The sequence below is a fragment of the Oncorhynchus masou genome, chromosome 9 (assembly GCF_036934945.1).
Source record: "Oncorhynchus masou masou isolate Uvic2021 chromosome 9, UVic_Omas_1.1, whole genome shotgun sequence".
Lineage (NCBI taxonomy): Eukaryota > Metazoa > Chordata > Actinopteri > Salmoniformes > Salmonidae > Oncorhynchus > Oncorhynchus masou.
In genome coordinates this window covers 37,042,233-37,065,625 of record NC_088220.1, presented here as the reverse complement: position 1 = coordinate 37,065,625, position 23,393 = coordinate 37,042,233, and the positions used below count along the sequence as shown (strand labels likewise).

General features: G+C 43.5%; 1 protein-coding gene across 2 annotated transcripts; it reads left to right on the top strand.

The window, feature by feature from the left end:
* Positions 1-1,607: 1,607 nt before the first annotated feature.
* On the top strand, positions 1,608-23,351 carry LOC135545968 (TBC1 domain family member 9B-like). 2 transcript variants are annotated; one of them, XM_064973980.1, is made up of 22 exons: positions 1,608-1,893; positions 3,408-3,518; positions 3,693-3,811; positions 4,085-4,313; positions 4,698-4,956; positions 5,275-5,482; positions 5,790-5,987; positions 6,444-6,614; positions 7,164-7,314; positions 10,089-10,303; positions 13,397-13,514; positions 13,774-14,059; positions 14,329-14,458; positions 14,711-14,809; positions 15,061-15,129; positions 15,538-15,778; positions 15,981-16,046; positions 18,743-18,814; positions 19,195-19,245; positions 19,844-19,903; positions 20,020-20,111; positions 20,204-23,351. In XM_064973980.1, exons 1-22 carry the CDS (start codon positions 1,776-1,778, stop codon positions 20,834-20,836), a joined length of 3,696 nt encoding a protein of 1,231 aa, XP_064830052.1. In that variant the 5' UTR covers positions 1,608-1,775; the 3' UTR covers positions 20,837-23,351. The 2 variants fall into 2 exon arrangements, with proteins under 2 accessions (XP_064830052.1, XP_064830053.1); XM_064973981.1 differs by lacking the exon at positions 19,195-19,245.
* The last annotated feature ends 42 nt before the right edge of the window (positions 23,352-23,393 follow it).

Here is a 23,393-nt window from a genome sequence, read left to right as displayed (position 1 = left end):
CCTGGAATGCATGTCAATTAACAGGTGTACCTTGTTAAAAGTTAATTTATGGAATTTCTTTCCTGTAATGTCAAACATGTAAAGTGTGATGTACCGCAGGGCAGCTCTGTAAGCCCTCTACTCTTTTTTTTTTTTTTACCAATGACCTGACACTAGCATTAAATAAAGCATGTATGCTGATGATTCAACCATTTACACACCAGCAACTACAGCTACGGATGTCACTGAAGCCCTTAACAAAAAGTTGTTTGCATAGTCAATTTACACACACACTTACCCCACCAGACATGCCACCAGGGGTATTTTCACAGTCCCCTGGAAACGTACAGTATTATACAGAGCCATGAGTGCATCGCACTCCCATCATATATAGCGTCAGTTAACCTCAAGCCTGGTTTCAAAAAACAAATTATGCAACACCTCACGGCACAACGCCTCTCCCCCTTGTGACCTACTTGTTGTGTGTATGTACCAACAAAACTGTTACATTGATGCTGTTGACCCAGATCACCGTTTGCCGCGAAAAGGAGGAGATCAAAAGGGGGGTGAGTGTAACCGGTATGAAATGGCTAGCCAGTTAGCGGGGTGTGCGCTAATAGCGTTTCATTCGTTGACATCACCCGATCTGAGACCTTGAAGTAGTTGTTTCCCAAGCTTTGCAAGGGCCGTGGCTTTTGTGGAGCGATAGGTAACGATGCCTCAATGGTGACTATTGTCGATGTGTGCAGAGGGTCCCTGATTCTAGCCCGGGTAGGGGCGAGGAGAGGGACTGAAGCAAAACTGTTACAAACTGCAAATTCCTGCATGCTTCTGCACGTTATCTTCTAGCTGACACCTTCATTACGGGTATTGTGTCCATTTAAAACATGCACAAGACAGATCACAGAATTGTCAATTTAAACAAATGTAGCCAATTTGTTCATTACTGCATTTAGCTGACATTAGATAGTTAATCCAGAAAATCCTACCTTTGCCTCAATTTGGCAGTCTCCTCCAGTTCCTCATTTGTAGTTCTTTATGATAGCCACATAATCAGCTAATTAGCATTTCATTTTGGGGGGGTAACTTCAAGCGAATATATTGATAAATGTAACCTTGTCCTAGGGCAATTTGCAGTAATCAAATGTCACTCCAGGGTATGCCTTCAAATCACAGCCCTTATTTGAAGTGTTTCTGAAATCCCCTGTGGGAAAAATGAAAAGTGGAAAAACGATTGGAACCAATTCCCTGTTTGACCGCTATGTATTATTCATACTAATGTACTCTTGTCGCATTCAGAACAACTGGAAACTGACAACTCGGAAATATCCAACTTTCAATCGTTCAAATAAACTGGGAACTCTGAAAATAACGACCTCCGACTGGGAAAAATCGATTTGAATGGTTATCTAACTTGGAATTCCAACAAGGGAACTCGGGCCTGTTTCTAGAGATCCGACTTTCCGACCTGAAGATCACTAACTTCCCAGTAATTATGAACGCGGCATTTATGTAGTCCTACCAGTATGTGCATTATGATTAAAAAAATATTGCAGTGACAGTGACCACGTCAAGAAGCGACGCAGCGTACAGTGGGCGTGTTTCCTGCAAGTAGGGGGCGACCGGTTTCAGAAACACAACAGAGCAGACAGCTGCACAGACGGACTGCCCGCGGTCATGAACTCAAAACAGCAGGCAACACGTCTGCAAAACAGGCCTGTGTAAAGTGTCTTAACGTACGCGGTGCAGCATAATATCCAAGTATAAGTGCGTAATTTGGAAAAAGGTAATTCAAAATGTGGATAACTCCGGAGGAGGTGTTGCTGGCCAACGCTCTGTGGGTGAGCGAAAGGGCGAACCCCTTTTTCATTCTCCAGCGGAGAAAGGGCCATGGCAAAGGAGGGGGCATCACTGGTAACTATGAAATTCAATAATTTGGTATAACTGTTTTCTGAAAAATATAATTTGTGTTGGCTAATGTCTTGCATTAATAACGAGGGCTTTTGTTAGCAGGCTTGGGTGTTAGCAAGATAGCTAGCACACAGGCTAGCTGTTGTGTTGACGTGGGGAAAAGTGGCGCTAACTACTGTTAGCTATTTAACGTTAGCTTTGTTTTTTCTTCACTTACCATGCTCGCTCTTTGCTACTACTAGCTAATAGAATTGATAGCTATAATGCTTGCTAAAATGGTGCTTTCATGACATCTGGGAACTCTGTAAAAAACGAGGTCAAATCATGACGTCAGTGATCTTAATTTCGGATCTCTAAAAAGATGCCCGAGTTTCCGAGTTGGAAGCCCGTTAAAAAAATCCCAGTCGAAACTCGTTTTTGCCCTAGTTCCCAGTTATCTGTAACGCACTGAAGTGTGAATTTTGAGATTTGCGAATTTCCAGTTCCCAGTTGTTTTGAATGCGTTTGAATTATGTACATTTTCTCAAATAGATCACTAAACAATAACGTTACACAGCTAGTAGACTATTGCTACGTTCAAGACAACTGGTAGTTTTGAAAGGTCATCCAACTCGGAATTCCAGGTCGGGAACTCGGGCCTCTTTCTTGAGCATCAATTTTCCGACCTGGAGATCACAGACGTCATGATTTGACCTCGTTTTTTCCGAGTTCCCAGTAGTCTTCAAGGGACCATATACTAGTTTAGCCAACCCGAGACTGTGCAAGCTAGCACTGCCATATGACCAAAACATTGAAGTTGGATTAGCCTCCCACTTTGAATTTGGTGCTATCATAAAACACCAGATATAGGTAACTTTAGCTATCTCCTGTAATTCTAGTAATAAAGAGAATAACAATGGCATGTAATGAAAAACGATTTCATATTAAAGAACTCTTTTTTTAGGCTAGGAAGCGATCTAGTCCGACACTCATAATTTAGTTAGATTTGTACTGAATTAGATCAAGTCTCATTTTAGGTGACTCCACACAAGTGGCCTTTCATTCACAAGGGTTTATGATGTTTCCCTTTGACTTAGATATCTCCCCCAAGTCCTTGTCTAAAAGCAACAGCACCACTGCAGCTGTGTTGCTGACGAGTTCTAGGAACATACGCAAGGTCTAAGACTAACCTACAGTACACATTAACCCGTCACATACGACGGTAAAATGTAGGCTATGAAATAGTACATAATGTAGGTATGATTGAGGTATGTGTATGTGCGTGCACATGTGAGTTTCAATGCATGTCTGTATTATCAGACATTGTGCTTCAACAGGTGTTGGACTTCCACACTCCCCCTAAAAAATAGATGTCAATTCAGATCTTAACCAAATAACATTTGTTTACCCAGTAAGTAGGTTAAAAGTCACACATGCACAGTTAGGATTCCTCCAGCCAGCTACTTCATATTTTGCATGGTTGACCTGTAGTCCCCTATTGGGATTCATGCCTAAAATGCTGTGCTGTTTTACTTCAGGATTGTTGGTGGGCACCATGGATGTGGTCCTGGACTCCAGTGCCAGAGTGGCTCCCTATAGGATCCTGCACCAGACAGGGGACTCCCAGATCTTCTGGAGCATCGCTTGTGGTGGGTGCAAAACCATGCCATGACACCTGAATATTCTGGGATAGGCAAACTGTTTTGAAGCTAGCTTTTTTAAATACAACTGTATAAAAGCATCGGGACTATATAAATTCTATCCATTATGATCGCGTCTAAAGAGACCTCTTCTTGTTGTGCTGAAATACTGTGTTTTCCCAGGCTCCTCCCGGAAGGAGATCACGGGCCATTGGGAGTGGCTGGAGACCAACCTGCTCCAGACGCTCTCCATCTTCGACAACGACGAAGACATCACCACCTTCGTCAAGGGGAAGGTCTCGGTAGGCACTGCTGCCACAAAGCATAGTTCAACCTCCTGGAATTAGAACACATTCAAATTCTATGGTCAAACCTTGGGTTAGCCAATGTCTTAATTGTTTCTCCTGTGTTATGTAAGCTGCTGACTCAGTTCCTCTTTTAAGAGCAGATCTATGCGTCATGGTCACATTGACCGAAATCCACGCAATCCGGAAAATGCCATTCATGCCCATTCTAAGTGGCATGCACGTCAGCACAGAGTCTGAACTCCCTCTTCCTCCAATCTTTTTATCTAGGGCATCATCGCCGAGGAGAACAAGAGCAAAGCGGCCCAGGATGACGAGGACTCTGGCAAGTTCCGCGAGGCCGAGCAGAAGATGAGGAAGCTGTTTGGCATGCCCGGCGAGGAGAAGTTAGTCAACTACTACTCCTGTAGCTACTGGAAGGGCCGTGTGCCCCGCCAGGGCTGGGTCTACCTCAGCGTCAACCACCTCTGCTTCTACTCCTTCCTCCTGGGGAAAGAAGGTGAGTGTGTGTGTGTGTACTCGCTCACCCGACATGCTTGCATAGGATGTGTGTGAGCATGCATGTGTGTCTTAAGAATGAATGAAATGGGTAGGAATCTTATGAGACTGGTTACAGAAGAAGATAATGGGGCTAAGAGAGAGTGTGTGAAAGGACATGGAGTATTGAGTTTGTACGGGTATAGAGGTAACCCCACTTGAATGTTGCAGCAGTAACCCCCAACAAATGGAATTCTATGAAATCTACCTTTCTTCTTTCCCTTTCTGTTGTTTCTGCCCCTCTACTGTACACCAATCTCTGCTTGCTCACTGCCTCCTTCCTTTGCTCTCTTTCTCTCCCTCTTATCCATTTTCTCTATCTCTCTCCTCCCGTCTCCCCTTATAGTGACCCTGGTGGTGCAGTGGACGGAAGTGACACGTCTTGAGAAGAACGCCACGCTGGTGTTTCCGGAGAGTGTGCGGGTGAGCACACGGCACACGGAACACTACTTCTCCATGTTCCTCAACATAAACGACACCTTCAAGCTCATGGAGCAGCTGGCCACCATTGCCATGCGCCAGCTGCTGGACAACGAGGGCTTCTCCGCCGACCGCACGCTGCCCAAGGCATGCAAGACGCTCAAGAACGTCTCGGCACTCAAGAGGTATGAGGTTTTAAGGTTCAAGCGAGATGAGTTGGGAATTTCCTTCTTTTTCTGACGGGAAGTTTTCCGAACATCTGTTTTCAATGAAATTGAGGGTTCTTCTAAGAACTTGCTTGTTCAACCGCCGAGCACAGGGGTAGGCAATTCAGGTCCTGAAAGGCAGAACGGTGTGTATTATTCCTCCTAACACACCAGATTTTGTTAATGACAGTCCTCAATTTAAATAATAAATCACCATTTTTTATTTTTTTTCGTGTGTATTTATTTACTACCTTTTGCTAATTTACTCCTCCTCTCACTATTGGATGTCAACTTCAGGGACCTGGACGCACGGGCCAAGAACGAACGCTACCGGGCGCTGTTCCGCCTGACCCCGGACGAGCGCCTAGATGGACACACAGACTGCACGCTGTGGACGCCCTTCGCCAAGATGCACATTGTGGGCCAGCTGTTTGTCTCCAACAACTACATCTGCTTCTGCAGCCGTGAGGAGGACCTCTGTCAGCTCATCATCCCCCTCAGAGAGGTACCTACACACACACAACGCAAGCACGCCCCTTTCTTTCATTTTTGGGCATCTTGCCTCTGTCTCTCTTTCCCTATGTCCTGCCTCCCTCTTTCTCTCATTTCCTTTCTCTCTCTGGCAATCTTTTTCACTCTCACTTTCTCACTCTGTCCATCTTTTTTCATGGGTGACATAACATGTCCTCATGGGATGTGCCTAATGTTCTTAGTTGTACATTGGAGTAAATAAACAAAGCACTTTTCCCCCCTCTCTCTCTCGCCTCCCCTTTCTCCCTCTTCCCCTCTTTGTCTTCACTCCCTCTCTCTAGGTGTCCATTGTGGAGAAGGCAGACAGCAGCAGCGTCTTGCCCTGCCCCGTGTCCATCAGCACCAAGAACAAGATGACCTTCCTCTTCGCCAACCTCAAAGACCGCGACTTCCTGGTCCAGCGCATCTCTGACTTCCTGCAGCGCACACCTGACAAGCTGTGGAGCGACGGCCACCCGCTGGCCCTCAGTGGTTATTCAGTGAGTCAATCAGAGGGGATGTGTGCTGTTTGGGTGGGCCCTTTGATCTGTCTGTAACACTCTGTCGTGAAAGAGTAGGGTTGCAAAATTCTCAGGTTTTCAAGAAATCCTGTTAGGGGGATTTCCTGCTTATTCACTCCTGATTCTGTGAATATTCCAACTGGGAATTTGGGGAAAGTTACTGTAATTCTGCAACCCTATGAGATTGTGATCCATAATATGGCTTTTTGATGTTTTCTGCTACGTTCTAGATTACATTAATATGATATGACCACTCATTCACGGTCATGCTTTTGCTAGAATTACTTCTTTTGAATGCATTTGTTTATTACATACTGTATATAAAAATGTGTATTCTTTGTATTCTCTCTCTCCTTACTTCTTTTTAGCATGACAGGATATCCAGCTGGTGTGTTTTAGCTGATAACGGCCCTTTAAATCCACAATCTCCTCCAGGTTTCTCCAAGCCCCAATACCACCCCACTTTCCTCCAGCCTCCCCACACCCACGGGCGCAGGAGGGGAACCGTCCCAGGGGCGCCACTACAGCCCCAGCCTGCCAACAGCCACACAGGGCCTGCTCCGCATCTACCAGAAGAACGACCCAGAGGATCACGGGCCCAAAGCTGTGAGTCCAACCCCACCCAGACCCACGTCAACGGCTTCGACTGTCTTATGCTCTTAGAATATCCTACCCATTTTTTTTATATGGTTTTTATTACTTCAGTGTGCTCTCTCTGTTTTTTTTTTAAGCTGAAGTGATCCTTTCTGAACAGTCTGTTATTGTCCCTACCTTGAGATGTAGACCGAGTTTGATGCTTTAGAATGTAGTTTAATGTATGCCGTGTCTACGGTTCTTGTCCTATCATGGTTAACATTACACGAAAGGAAATACTATCTTTTACCAAGTGTGTGCATAGGCAAGCTTGAAATTTGACACTTGAAGGCCACCATCTGTTCATCTATCTATCTAGCTCCCAAACTCACGGATTGCAAGTCGGGCCTGGCTCATTTGGAAACAGTGCTCATGTCGCCAATGTCCCCACAGCATTCTAGTCATTGATCACCAATGTCATTATATTGTTATAACATACCTTTAGCTTGATGTCTTATTTTTGGGGGTCATACTGACATACTGACACCCCTCCCTTCTCTCTCTTTCTATTCTCCTCCTCAGACCAAGGAGAAAATGAAAGAGGAGTCGTGGAACATCCACTTCTTTGAGTTTGGCAGGGGGGTGTGTATGTACCGTACCTCCAAGACCAGAGAGCTGGTGCTCAATGGGATCCCTGAGAGCCTCCGAGGGGAGCTGTGGCTGCTCTTCTCAGGTAGACATTTTGTTTTCTACAATTCAATTTCTAGAATTTTAGCCCACATAGATACCGTACTTCATTTACCAAATGCCTTAACTGGAGCATCCCAACATGCAGTCATTGCACTCAGTTTTTCTGAAGGAAGTCAGGCTACATTTCTAAACTTCTGCTTTGGCTGTGTAGTCTGTGGCTGATGGCTCCAACCACTAGGCCACTCCTACTCTAGCACAGATGCACTATATCTTAGTGCTGTTTTTGGCAGCAAGTCTGTGGGGTTTCAAACCACCAACCACAAGTAGGTGTCATTGCAGAGGAATTCTCCCTCCGTATGGTTTCTGTTCTTGTACCAGTTCTCAAAGACGCCACTCATCACCTACAGGCTAGCTTTGAGGGTTAAATTTTGGTTTAGGTGGAGCTAGCAGAAAGCCAATGGGCCTGTACCATGAATTCAACAGAATTGTAGATTGTAAAGGTGAGGTAGATAATTTACCAAATAGAAACAAATGCATTCAATAATAGCCTATAAGGTTTCTTAAAACATGGTGATTTTGAATGGCAAAGTTTGAAGGTTGAATATAGACTATATATACACAAAAGCATGTGGACACCCCTTCAAATAAAAAGGATTTGGCTATTTCAGCCACACCCGTTGCTGACAGGTGTATAAAATCAAGCACACAGCCCTGCAGTCTCCATAGACCAACATTGGCAGTAGAATGGCCTTACTGAAGAGTTCAGTGACATTCAATGTGTCACTATCATAGGATGCCACCTTTTGAACTAGTCAGTTCATAGTGTGTAAAAATCGCCTGTCTTTGATTGCAACAAGCAATGTCAGCACAATAACTGTTTTTCGGGAGCTTCATGAAATTGGTTTCAATGGCCGAGCAGCTGCACACAAGCCTAAGATCACCATGCGCAATGACAAGCGTTGGCTGTAGTGGTGTAATGCTCGCCGCCCATTGGAATCTGGAGCAGTGGAATCGTGTTCTGTGGAGTGCTGAATCAGGCTTCACCATCTGGCAGTTCGGCAGACGAATCTGGGTTTGGCAGATGCCAGGAGAACCATAACCAGCTCTTGCAACTCTTATGTTAATAGTAGGCTAAGTCTACCTACATATTTATGAAAAAGGCTATGGCAAATGGGAATAGGTAGGTCATTTGGCGTGTCGCTCAGCTGTGAGCTACATTGTTGTGCGCTGCCAGACTTTTTTTTTTTTACCTTTATTTAACTAGGCAAGTCAGTTAAGAACAAATTCTTATTTTCAGTGACGGCCTAGGAACAGTGGGTTAACTGCCTGTTCAGGGGCAGAACGACAGTACCAGTCAAAAGTTTGGACACACCTACTCATTCCAGGGTTTTTCTTTATCTTTACTATTTTCTACAATGTAGAATAATAGTGAAGACATCAAAACTATGAAATAACACATGGACTCGTGTAGTAACAAAGTTTTCAACAAATCAAAATATATTTTATATTTGAGTTTCTTTGAAGAAGGAGTTCCCACATGTGCTGAGCACTTGCTGGCTGCTTTTCTCTGTGGTCCAACTCATCCCAAACCATCCCCATTGGGTTGCGGTTGGGTGATTGTGGAGGCCAGGTCATCTGATGCAGCACTCCCATTACTCTCCTTGGTCAAATAGCTTTTGTGTGTGTGTGATAATAATTTATATTACACATCACAATGTTATTGCCATCGATGTCTTAAACATAGTTGGTATCCGATTATATCGTAATATCGCACAACCCTACTTTACACCACTCCGGCCGACGCTTAACATTGCACATGGTGATCTTCGGCTTGTGTGCGGCTGAGTCAGTTTGGAACTCGGTAGTGAATGTTGCCATTTTTACATGCTACTAGCTTCCGGACTCTGCGGTCCCGTTCTTTGAGCTTGTGTGGCCTACCACTTCACGGCTGAATCATTGTTGCTCATAGACGTTTTCACTTCACAATAGCAGCACGTACAGTTGACCGGGGCAGCTCTAGCAGGGCAGAAATTTGACCAATTGACTTGGAAAGGTGACATCCTATGACGGTGCCACGTTGACCCACATTGACTCACTGAGCTCCTCAGTAAGGCCATTTTACTGCCAATGTTTGTCTATGGAGATCACATGGCTGTGTGCTCCATTTTACACACCTGTCAGCAATGGGTGTGGCTGAAATAGCCAGATCCACTAATTTGTGTGTGTGTGTTGTGCACATCCATATCAGCAATCTGTTGGTTTCAAGGAAAGCACTCACTTATCTTGTGACTTGAAGGTAATGTGTTTCATTGTCTCTGCCATATTGACTAGGGAAGTGTTGTTATTGCAACGTCACCAAGCTGACCCCTCCCCTCCATCATTCCTTTCTGACTCATCTGGTATCAGCTGACCAACTAGATTCCTGAGTCATGCGGCCTAGCTCAGCAAGGGTTACACAATAATGAGAGAACCTAGAAACGGAACAGCTGGATTGTGTTGCTATGTGGATGTGTTTTTGTACTTTGGCTGTTTCCTCTATGTAAAATGATAGCACTCAATGACCAGGATTGTGTCCTGCAATGATATCTGGAATGACTAGTCTGTTTTCAGGAATCTGTCGACTTTGTGTTTTCTAGCAAATATGTAAATTTGGCTCATGTTTTTGTTGTTACAACAAACAAACAACCAGTCATACAACGGATAGAATCAAAAGGATCTAAACGTTAGATCCTTTGCCGACTGACAAATCCATATGGACTGAATCTGCCTCATAATCCATTGAATTAACCCTTTTACTACCATCCATCTCCTCTCCAGGAGCTAAGAATGAGATGGCCACCCACCCTGGCTACTATGCTGAGCTGGTGGAGCAGGCCATGGGCCGCTGTACCCTGGCCACGGAGGAGATCGAGAGGGACCTGCACCGCTCCATGCCCGAGCACCACGCCTTCCAGAATGAGATGGGCATCGCTGCCCTCCGCAGGGTCCTCACCGCCTACGCCTGCCGCAACCCTGGCATAGGATACTGCCAGGTATGACAACTTAAGAAACAAAAACTTTACTTTACTTAGGCTCGTCGCTCTCCAGGGAGCATCATAGGCCATCAATGACTCTCCATCACACTCAGTCTTGTTCCATCTTATGCCAGATCTTTTGGTGTCTGCTTCAAGCTCCCGCTGCCAGGTGTTTCTTGGGTGCCCTCTCTTCCGTTTTCCTTGTGGGTTCCAGGATAGAGCTTGCCTGGCAGTGGCGTGCCTGGGGCCTGGGCCTTCAGTGAGGTCCTACACAGTCCCCCCCCGAATTAACCCACCTCTTATTACCATCATTATGATGCCATGGCTCTAGACACTATACATTTAGACTGAAACGCAGTATAACCAGGCTTTGCGTCACCTTGAAATTGACATTTTTATTCTGAGAATTGCAGGGGAAGAGTACAATACAGTACAGTTCAACTAATAGGCAAGAACACAGTCGAGTTCAACAGAGTTATATTAATATTCTTCTTCTATCCATTTCTGGTCCACAAACTTTGAGCTTTAAGTAAAAAAAAAAGTCAGCGTTTTCATCATGTCCCCTAAATGAAAGTTCCTGTTTACCCAAAAACATGACACAATCAATGAGTCTTTTCAATATTTCCCTATTTTTCTTCACCTTTTCATTGTGCAGCTCCGTTGCCCTGCGCGCTTGTTCGTTGAGCTGTAGATCCACCCGGGTGTCCCCAAAAGTTTTCAAAAGCACCATTGCTTGTAAGTGCTCAGCCGTACTTTGGTGACAACTCAAGTTTGCATAGCCAGTGTGGTTCCAAACACCAAATAATTATATCCTCGACCAAATCAATATCTTCTCCTCCTTCCGCCATTGTGGGTTGAAAAAACAGCTTAGTAGTACGCAAATTAATTTGTTTATCAAATTCAGTTTCCTAGTTCTGAGGTTCTGCATAGACCTGCCCATAGGACCTGCCTCTCAATATTGGTAATCCAATCAAAAGACGTGCACACACTACGCCTGCTAGCTGGCTCCTGTGTAACACTGGAGCCAGCCAGCAGGTGTACAATAGCCAACTCTAAAGCTGATTGGTTGACTCTAAATTTTAATTTCCATTCACTTTAAGCTACAAGCGCCCGCACTGTTGATTCTGAAGGCCTGAGGGCAAATTTTAGACCCCTGGCAACACATGATGGCTGAATATTATTGGATAAAAGATCTAACATAAAGACCAGCCCTCCAAATCTCAACCTGGGGCTGGAAGCAGTGCAATCAAGAGGAAAGCTATGAAATTAAGAGTATACCTCTTACTCTGGGGAATAATTTAATACATATTTGTGGGAAAATATATTTAAAAAAAAAATATATATATATATTCTGATGATGTTTAGGCCAGCAGAGAAGGCCTTGCTGGCCCTGAGGGCCCACCACTGTTGCCTGGTGATGTTGGAAACTTGTTAGGTTCCTTTTTGTTAACATTAACATGGTCACTGGCTGTGAGATGTTATGAGATTTCTTACACTTAGATTGTTTTAGAGTTTGCTACTTAAACCTGTTATATTTAGAAACTTCTCTGGAATGCAGAATTTGGTTCCAGAGAGTGGGCAGTTGAGTTGGATGCTTTTGAAGTAGTTGAAAGAACTCAATGTAATGCTATAGTGGAATTAATTTCCTGGAAATGCCATCTGAATCAGACTGACTGTTTGAGTTGACTCAAACATGAAAAGCCTCAAGCTGATAATGAGATTGGAACGAAGGCCTAGCGTCCTAAGCATTCCCTGGAAATAGTGCTTGAATTATATGGCAGGGAAACTAGTGGTAGTGGTTTCAAGTAACAGAGATTAAAATATCCGTTTAGAAATGTTGAAAGCGGATAGACATAATATGCAACAACTAGCATGGGCTACTATGCTAATATGATTAGGATTGTGCATTTGGCTACAGGACAATGAAAGAAAGTTCATATAAAATAATTGGCTCCACTGATATGGTCAGATTTTGGCTAGGCTACTTTGAAGCTTGGTAATGCCTCGTATCGATTTAAAATGTTCAGGTTCCAAACAATTTAAGTATATGTTTTGAAAAAGCATACTGCCTCCAGATCATTGCAAAGTGGTATTTGATGTGCTGATAAAGCCATCCTATGCATTTGCTGTTTGAGATGTTTTAGCAGCAGCTCTCGCGCTCTGACATATTTTCCGCTCAAAGGTTTTGTATTTGTATGCTGTACATGTTTGATAAATAAGATGCATAATGAATATACTGTACAGGTGCCAATGTATTTCCACTAAATTATACAAATGTACCTATAGATGGATAAGCATGACTAGTCAAATGTATTTGCATGAACTGGTGTTTTAATTCATAGGTGAGAAGGGACGATTTTATTTTTTGGCTTTTCTTTTTTATCGGCCAAACGCCGATAAAAAAGTCTGGTGGTCTATTCTTTACTGTAAGGCTATTTCTGCCTGTTTTTGTTTCTGATTCTTCCTTCTCTTCAGTTTGTCTTCTTGTTGTTAATTCTTGAGTGTGTCCCCCGTCTCACTCAATGGTCCATACCGTCGGGCAGACCGGTTCAGTGCATGATGTCTGATGCGAACAGACTTAGCGACAGCTTCTATCTACAAGCAGACTGCCTGAACACGAACTGGACTGACCACCTGCGCTGATTCTCCGCACCTTAGCACACAACCACACAGACACATATATACATTCATGCCACACACACACACCCACACACTCACATCACATCACATCACACACACACACACACACACACACACACACATCACAACTGCTGCTACCAGACTCTTGTTATACTGCTCAATGTATACACTTATCCCCACTTCCCCAATACACATGTAAATATTGGACTATAAATTGTGCCTTCCTGTATTGTCCTTATGCTAAAATGTTTTCTATTCTACTGACATTTACTTAGTTCGTATTATTTCTTGTTGTCGTTGACTTGTCGAGGAAGAACCTGCAAGTAAGCATTTCATTGGAAGATATATATCATGCGTATCCCGTACATATGACTAAGAACTTGGAACTAGAAATTCACTAAGACCGGAAATAACATTTGTGATGCTGCACAAGCAGAAGAGTACACAATGATCGATGCCTGTCCCCTCCAGGCGATGAACATTGTGACGTCGGTGCTGCTGCTGTACTGTACAGAGGAGGAGGCCTTCTGGCTGTTGGTGGCTCTGTGTGAGAGGATGCTGCCAGACTACTACAACACCAGGGTTGTGGGTGAGTGACAGCTAAGACTGACAATAGAAATACAGAGGCGCTAATTACCATAGAACCTTCAGCAATCGTTCTATTTCTAAGGGTGATAAGAACTCAGTAGTTGATGTGGGCTGTGGTCGATTCAGTTTTCCAATTTTCTATTAAGGACTTTTCATTGCATGAATTTCATTTTACCTCTCTTCCTAAAATGAATTGAACCCAACCTTGATGCGTATGTTTGGATATGGATGTCTTTTTTAAAATTCTCCCTCTCCCCCAGGTGCTCTCGTTGACCAAGGCGTGTTTGAGGAGCTGACTCGTGAGTGCCTCCCCCTCCTCTACGAGCACATGCAGGAGCTGGGCGTCATCTCCACCATCTCCCTCTCCTGGTTCCTCACGCTGTTTCTCAGCGTCATGCCTTTCGACAGCGCCGTGCTCCTGGTCGACTGCTTCTTCTACGAGGGCATCAAGGTCATCTTCCAGGTGGCACTGGCCGTGCTGCACGCCAACATGGACACGCTGCTGGGCTGCACCGACGAGGGAGAGGCCATGACCATACTCGGACGGTGAGTGGGGGGTGGGAGAGACTGTCTGCACTGACGAGGGAGAGGCCATGACCATACTGGGACAGTGAGTGATGGATTTCAAGTGTTTCTTGGAATTGACACCACACATTATGTAGCCAAAATGTTTCATTGGAAGGGTAACTATACAGAAACCTTAATTGTTTTACATTTTTATTTATGAATGGTGACATTACCATTCTGGACTGATGAAGCTATAGCCATATTGCACTGGACTGAGAATAAGTTGTTGTTCTCTCACTCTCTCTCAGGTACCTGGACAATGTTGTCAACAAGCAGACTGTGTCTCCTCCCATTCCCCACCTCCACGCCCTGTTGACCAGTGGTGATGAACCACCACCTGAGATTGACGTGTTCCAGCTCATCAAGTCATCCTATGACGTAAGACAAGTCCTCCCAGCATGACTAGTAGAGCCAAATTACTTTTTCACAGAAAAATCCATTCTTAGTTCTCAAACACAACTCGCTTGTTTACTCAATCGCATTGAACAAGGAGAGATTGATGTAGATTCTACAAATCAGTGACTTCGGGATACATTTGTAACCGACTCTATTGAACTCTATTTCAATTCTATTATACTACACTTCTATAACACCTTCCTTTTCCCTCTGTTTCTCTGTGCCCCTGAGCAGAAGTTTGGAAGTCTGCGTGCTGATGTCATCGAGCAGATGAGGTTCAAGCAGAGGTTAAAGGTTATCCAATCGCTGGAAGACACTGCCAAGAGGAGTGTGGTGAGTTCATATGTCAAAGAAGTGACTGTGATTGAAACGCTTAGTGACGTTAGTTTCTTGATCTCATTGCGTTGATGGTTGTAGTTTGACATCGACAACTGAATTTCGTAGCATTGAGATTAGTCTACATTATACTCCAATCCAACCTTCACTTAGTAATGATCTATTGTCTTACTGTTCCTACTTGGTCCAATGTGCTATAGCCAGAGATGTTTCTCTGTCTTGTTGTAAAGCTGTGTGTCTGTCCACAGGTGAGGGCCATCATGACCGACTCAGCCTTCAGCATCGAGGAGCTAGAAGAACTCTATGTTCTCTTCAAGGTGAGAAATTGGCATAATTATTACCGCCCCTGTGGCTTTTTACACTATTACCAAACACTGGTCAACATTTTATTCAGTAAGTTCTTTGTTAGCAATGTTCTAAACACAGGCATGGCAACTTAGTGTGGTGGGTATTAGTCATGGTTGCGGTGATGATAACAGGTCACACAGCTGTCACATGTTCGGTGTTGCGCAACCAAGTGAGCCATTATCAATAGACTGAGAACAAAACAAGTTGTGGCTCATGCTGCAAACAAGTGTAAACCTGAAAGCCCTCAACAAAAGCCATCACTATCAAGCTGTTAGCTCAAGTCCCTCAACTATCAAGCATCATTGGACAATCCATTCAATGTTTCAATCAGCTAATACCACCTCTGAACTGCATCCCACTCCCCTTGCCCATGGCAGGCCAAGCACATTATGAGCTGCTACTGGGGGGCCAGCTGCACGGCGGCAGAGCGCCATGACCCCAGCCTGCCCTACCTGGAGCAGTACCGCATCGACCTGGAACAGTTCTGCCAGCTGTTCGGGGCCCTGGGCACCTGGCTGTGTGGCACTCACACCGTCACACTGGCTGCTCGCCACTTCCGCCTGTTGGACAGCAACAAGGACGGCCTCATCAACTTCAAAGAGTTTGTCACGGGCCTGAGTGAGTTTGGAGATTTTAATTAAGGAATCGCAACTTGCTGCAACCGAACTGACATGCATTACAACATTGATGTTTTCAGCTGTGGTTTTGAGAACAATTATGTGCTAGTTTGTAGAAGGATAAGTCCCCGTGCCTAATTTGACTGGTTGATTATAAGATTGCCACCAATTGGGTAACTGACCAACCATATGTCTCCCATTAGGTGGGATGTACCATGGAGACATGACAGAGAAACTGAAGTTACTGTACAAACTTCACCTGCCGCCAGGTAAGCAGGGAAAAACAACTCTTCAGGTTCAATAACAGTCTAACCTACCTATGATAAATGTAATGCAGACATACTGCAGGATATTGACACTCACATTCTGACTTGGCTTCAGACTTTTCACTCAGAAACAACAGTTCTAGTGAATCAATAAATGCAGAAGATGTGGGCCTGCAGTCAGCCAGCCAGCAGACACACTTGTGACCCTGTGCTTTGTGTGGTGTGTTTTTAAAGGGACAGTATGCACATGAGAGAAGAATTGTCTCTCAAATCAAATTACATTTTTCACATGTGCTAAATACAACAGGTGTAGACTTTACTGTGAAATGTTTACTTACAAGCCCTTAAAACCTCTTTGGGCTAGGGGGCAGTGTTTTAACATCCGGATGAAAAGCGTGCTACCCAGGCCCAGAAGCTAGGATATGCATATTATTATTAGATTCGGATAGAAAACACTCTGAAGTTTCTAAAACTGTTTTAATAATGTCTGCGAGTACAACCGAACTGATTTGGTAGGCAAAAACCCGAGCACAATCCATCCAGGGAAAACATTTTTTGAGCTCAGTGATTTCCATTAGGTTTTTATGGTAATCCCTTTTTAATAGAAATATGCTTGCAGTTCCTATTGCTTCCACTAGATGTCAACTGCTCGTCTTTAGAAATTGGTGGATGTTTTTCCTTTGAGAGATGAAGTATTCCTTTCCTTTCCATGTGTCACACAAAGGGACTCGAGTCTTTTGGAGCGCACGACCTGGAACCCGCTTCACTTTATTTTCGTCCGGTATTGAGCAATTGAGCACAGTATTTCCCCGTCTTAAATTTTATTGATTATTTACGTTTTAGGATACATACGTTTGGATTAGGAACGTTGTTTGAAATGTTTGGACCAAGTTTACAGGTAAGTTATTAGATACTTTGTAGTCATGTTGGGCGAGTTGGAACTTGTGTATTTCTGAATCAAATGTGCCAAATAAATGGACATTTTGGGGATAAAATGAAGGAATTGATGTTTATGGGAGATTTTGGTGTGCCAACAGAAGAAGATCTTCAAAGGTAAATCATGAATTATATTGTTATTTCTGATTTTTGTGTAGCACATGCCTGGTTGAAATCTGATTTTCATGTGTTTGTATGCGGGGTGCTGTCCTCAGATAATCGCATGGTCTGCTTTCGCCATAAAGCCATTTTGAATTCTGACACTGTTGCTGGATTAACAAGAAGTTAAGATGTATTTTGATGTATGACACTTGTATGTTTAATGAATTCTTATTATGAGTATATCTGTTTTTTGAATTTGGCGCACTGCAATTTCACTGGATGTTGTCAAATCAATCCCATTAACGGGATCCGAGCGGGAATGGGGGTGAAGGGATTTAACTAACAATGCAGTTTTAAGAAAAGTGAGAGTTAAGAACAATTGAGCAGTTGGAGAAAATGTGTGTGCTTGTGGTAATGAGTGACAATGTGTATGTATTATAATATTTCATTAATCTGATTACTTTCATTAATCTGTTGACTGTTATTTATCTAATCAAATAATTGTTTTTTTATGATTTTAAATTAATCATGTAACTATTAACTCAATAGGAATTTGGGGCACCACGAGAGCGGTTCTTTTACCATTTCCCAAATTAAACTTTAAAGGTCACATCCAGAAACAGTCAACTTATTAATCATAACCTCGTATCATATCATTCTGAACAGTCGTAGCCTCCAACATCTGCAAAAAGCCCAGCCTTTCTTAATGATTCAGTACTACACAAATTGGTTAATTTATTTACTCGCTAACGAAACAGGTCCCTTGCGGACTAACACAATATGGCAGGTTGTTACAAAAGAGGGACATAATACTTTGGTACATTTAGAAACTACTCTCACATTAACCATATACTTTGCACACGAACTGCCACCGTTTGGAGTAAGAAATTATGAATGTATTTACGTTTAGCTGTCTTGATTCTTCCAATGATTGTCTGGGTGGTGAGCTTCTCACCTCTACCTCGTGTTGAGATTTCAGAGTTTGAACCACTTTAGAAGTGAGCTGCAGCTACATGCTTCTCTGGCCTGATATGTTAATTCTTAACCCACCATTTTACACAGTTCATTCAAAAGGGGTGGTTCGTGAGGCTGGCACGCTCTCTGACCTCACTCAAGGGCTGGTGACTACTTGCTGTGCACAGTTTTTATATAAACAATTTCGTCTTATAGTTTCTAACATTTACATCCCTCTCAACAAAAACACTCATCGTATTTCATACACAACATAAGAGGATGACGACTTCGTACATGTAGTGTATATACTTCTCAAGTTACAGTATTTACTTTATAACATTTTTAATGACCTCACAAAATAACACCCGAAATTACATTATTATTTCTCACCTCTGACCATTCCCCACGTTCTATGTTAGAAATATTGTTCCAGTATTCACTTTAGAACGTGTTACAGTTTTGGCGGGGAAAACGTCTGTGAAACAAAGGCACATTCCTTTGGTGAATTTGGAGGGGGAGATAGCTTAAAGTTCTAATCCTTGATTTACAACAGGGTGTGAACTGTCACCCCCCCCCCCTGTCTGCAGGTGAGAGGGGGTCAGGCTGAAGTTATTTATTGCAATACTGATCTGACCTGTATGGATCCTCACATGGACAGTCATGACAAATACATGCTAGTGCTAACATGCTTCTTATTTCTCTTACAGCATTGTGTCCAGAGGAGGCTGAGTCGGCACTAGAGGCTGCGCAGTTCTTCACTGACGATGACAGTCCACAGGGTACACACACATTGCTGTTGACATATGTGTAGAGCATACACTCTTATACTTCTATAGGGGGAATATACACACTTGGTAACCATCTCTCATACTTTAGTTTGCTCACAATGTAAATGTGATATTTGACATTTTAGATGTTCTACTTAAGGCAATGAGTGGTTCCTACAGTCCTGCTCCATTGCGTGTGTGTGTGTGTGCATGGAAAATGGATTCCTACTACTTGATTTAACTGACAGTGTGTTATCATCATCCTCATGGATCTGTTTCCTCCCTCACTTACTTTCTGTCTTAATCTCTTTCTCTATATTGCTCTTTATTTCTCTCATTTCTGTAATTTCTTGCTCTCCCTATCTCGTTTTGTTTTCTTCTCAACGCTCCAGAATCTCCCTTCCTGTCTGATCTGGACTTCCTGGTGCAGGAAGTGACCTCAGGTTTGTCTCTCTGTGACTCTGTGTCACAAAGACATGTTTGATCAACAAAATGTTGGCCACGCTGTCAGGCAGAATAGTCCATCTAATATTCCAATCTACAAATTTGTGAAACAATTATTTGTTTTAGTTCATAGAGGACACTCTCTAATCTGTTAATAACCTCGCCATGTGATAGAGCATACCAGCAGATTACACAAATTTATACAGAGTGGGTCCCCCCTCATTTCTTCTTCCTGTCCACTTGGTACAGTCCACTCGGGGCTCTCTTCTGGAATGTTCTGGTGTGATAGACATCACATCTTTCCCCTTATCTGACTTTCTGTGGTATCTGCATCTCAGATCGTGGACTTTCCATCCCTGCCTGTTACCCTCCTAGTATCTGTGGGCTAGTTGACTTCCCTCATCTTCCGTGAAGTGAATGTCTCACAAACTAATACAAACATCAACCCCCCCCCCACACACACACACACTCACCTTCCAACCTCTGTCTAGATAACCCACTTTACCCCCTGTCACTGTGTAGTGTGTACACTGGTGTGGATGGTCTGAGTAGTGGCTTTGTGGACATGATGATGGTGGTGGTTGTCTTCGTCTGCAGGAGAGGAGATGAAAGAGGCTGGGGAAGCGTCGGGATGCGGAGATGCAGAGGAGAAGAAAGGTGAGCCTCACTCCGCCTATGTTAATTACCTTTCTGCAGTATTGATATTCTTCCTCTGCAGGATTCAAGCTGTATTGCTACATGTATCCAGTGTAATATTGTGATGTCTGTTTCAGAGGTGAAGGACTATAAGTATTACCTGAGGATGTGGGCCAAGGAGAAGGAGCCCAAGATTGAGACCATTAAAGATCTTCCCAGGATGAACCAGGTACACATTACTGAGAGATGACCATAACTTGACCACTCATGCACACTTGGAGAAGCCATTTCTGTGACTGATCCCCTGTGTCCCCCCTACAGGAGCAGTTCATAGAGCTGTGTAAAACCCTGTACAACATGTTCAGCGAGGACCCACTGGAGCAGGAGCTCTACCACGCCATAGCCACTGTGGCCAGCCTGCTGCTGCGCATCGGAGAGGTGGGCAAGAAGTTCACCAACAACGGTGCCAAGAAACCAACCGACACCACCTACACCCAGGCTCCCACCCTTTCCGCTGAACTGCCCCAGCCCGAAAAAGAAGAGTCGAATGGGGAAAGCAGCTCAGGACAGTCCCTGGTCTGCAAGGCTTTGGCGGAGGCCCAGCTGGAAACGCCGCCCCAGCAGACGTCGGATGAAGAAGTGAAGGATGACACGTCGGTCTCGTCCTACTCCATGGTGAGCACGGGTTCGCTACAGTGCGAGGATATCGCCGATGACACAGTCCTAATTGGCTGCGCCGGCGACCAGCAGCGGCGAGGCAGCACGCTGGACGGCGATTGGTCCATCACCTTCGAGCAGGTGCTGGCGTCGATGCTCACCGAGCCGCCCCTGGTGGACTACTTTGAGAAGAAGGGAGACATTCAGGTAAGGATGGCAACCTGTAAGATGCAAAGGGGGGTGGAGAGGCAGGTGAGCTCGTCAAGCGACCATGAGTTGGCCCAGCTCTCGACCTGAGCGGACCCACCCAGAACTCAACACTCACTGTAATTTCTCACCCGTAGGAGAAACCGATCACTGTCCAACTAGAGTTACCGTCCGGCCTTGCCTCACTCCCGTTTCACAGGGAGCTCTAGACCTGTATCTCTGTTGTGATTGTCATCATTTTACAGAACTGTGTGTGTATAGGAAATATATCTATTGAAACAGTATTCAGTCTGTAAGCATAGAGTCTGCCCAACGGTTCTTACCTTGGATAAAAGCCACATAACTCTAAACATTTACAACCTATTACATCAACCCTACTACATTCAGAACCAGATTCAACCTAAGCCTGTTCCTAGACTAAAAATCACTTTCAGTAGAGGTTCTCCATGTCACATGCTTTCTAGTCCAGGACTAAGCTTAATATTTGTCTGGGAAATTTGCCCTTGAAGTGTAGTGGCTAATCCAAGGATGGGATGTTGTGCAGAGGAACATTGGTGCAGGATATCAGAGTTTTAACGTGTTAGTACTCAACTGTATTTCTGTCGCTTCTCCAAGCACACTGCGGACCACAATCTAAGCTGTGGGTAAAAGCCTTCAACTGGAAGACCTATATGAGACATGTATGACATATGAGACATATATACGTTTGTATCTGTGAAATCCACAGCCATCTCAAACTAAAGAAAGAAAGCCTTAAAAAAAAAGACTGAACTAGATGTTAGATTTTAGAAACCGCTTGTTTTTGTTTTGTGTAGGTTTTTCTTAGAGAGAACGTTGGGAGAATGCCTGCGTTACCACTCTGTTCTCTGGCCGGTACTTGCTTCATTAGTCCCATTTCATTCCCATACACATTGGTGTGGTTTGGGAGAGTCCTCCCTCCTTCACTAACTAACAATTAATCTGCAGCCTTCAGATATGCATGGCGCTTCGCTCATTTGGTGACTCGCCTGCCAGGACCTGATTGGACTGTTTTTGTAATGGTAGGTTGGCATATACACAGGGATAATTGTAGTGTTGGTATGTTGGGGAGGGACCTCTTGAGGCTAAAATCTGCAGAGTTGGAGCATCACAACAAACAGCATTGTTTTCATTGAATGCCCTTCTTGAATTTTTGACCTGCATATCAAACAAGGCAGTATCTCTTCCCTGTAGTTCAAAGCAGACACTCAGGGGGGCGCTATGTGTCATTCATCAAATGACCTCAAATATTATTTTACCCAAAGAATTACAATAGTGTTTCATTAGTTATTTGTCCTAGCTGTGAGTCGGTTGTATCTTTTGTATTCGGGGCGGAGTTAAATTGACCATCTGTAAGTGGTCAATGGTTACCCCGGAAATGCACTGCTTCTGTCGTTTCAGAATAGCAGTAAGGAAACATTTCCTGCAAGCAAATACTATTTTAACAGATTCCCATTAAATTTCAGTCTCGAGACACTTGCTAAAACGCCATGTAATGCTTTTCCTTCAAGCCAATAGGGGTCCCAACTTTGAATTACTGCATATCATTTTCATATCTTCTATCATTCAAAGCTTTTAAGTGTATTAGATGTTTCTTGATAAAAATATAGCCTCAAATTGGTCTCATGTTATGAAGGAATTGAGAAAACCGTGTTACTGTCCTCCTGAATATTCATAACCTTGTTTTAACAGAGATAAGCCTCATACACAGTATTTGACTACACACCCACATTGGTCACAAACATAGATATTTTGCAGTCTTCATGTCTACTTTTGTCAACAGCTATTTTTTATGTTTGGCAAGAAAAATTTTCTTTTCAAGAATCAGTTGTCTTTTAATCCATTCACCCCCCCCCCCCCCTCAGATTGAGAAACACTAGAGAAGTAGGAGTTAGGGATTGTTGTACAAGGCTATAGGCTCCTCAGTTTTAGTTTCCATTGTGGTTATACAGACGGGTCTGAGATCAGTGGAGAAATGTGCTGGCACTGCTCAATACTGGTCTCCGAACTGTTCTTCTATGACACTAAAACCAGACTTAAAAGGTTGTCTGGCTGGTCCTTTGTTCATAACTCAACAACAGTCCAGCATTGCCCAAGGAATTTGCTTGCAGCATTACATACCAAGTTTATTGGCACTTTGTAAGATAAATTTAACTTGGGGTATAAAACTATCAGTGTTATTTGCGCTCAGCCCCAAAGTCCCAGTTAATCAAATTGTATGTAGATTATTTTATGTTGGCACACACAACCTCTCACACTTTGTATATTCTTTGCTTTTCATCTGCATATGTTTCTTATATCTAATGAAAATGACTAATTTTACATTTACTTTCTAAATGTGAAAACAAAGAACAAGGAAGCAGTTTTGCATCTTTTGGGGTTCTGGGATAGCCTATGTGGCTGTTAAATCTGTTTATCCACCTATAGATATGTCATTAATGTATCCATGTAACGGATGTGTTTATTCACAGACTTGCATTTTAAATTGTATTTGATCAGTACTGTACTATATTGTGTAATAAATTAAAATACTGAATGAAATAACTTGATGGTTTTATTTAATAGGACAGGCTTACACCCTTTGGGTTTGTTTTTAGCTCTGCAGACAAGATTGACCACTCTTAATCCA

Bases quoted from the DNA above. Each gene is read 5' to 3' on its own strand.
- LOC135545968 (XM_064973980.1), top strand. From the start codon at position 1,776: ATGTGGATAACTCCGGAGGAGGTGTTGCTGGCCAACGCTCTGTGGGTG. The intron at 5,483-5,789 runs GTACCTACACAC...CCCTCTCTCTAG, and splicing joins TCATCATCCCCCTCAGAGAG to GTGTCCATTGTGGAGAAGGC. The intron at 14,060-14,328 runs GTGAGTGGGGGG...ACTCTCTCTCAG, and splicing joins GCCATGACCATACTCGGACG to GTACCTGGACAATGTTGTCA.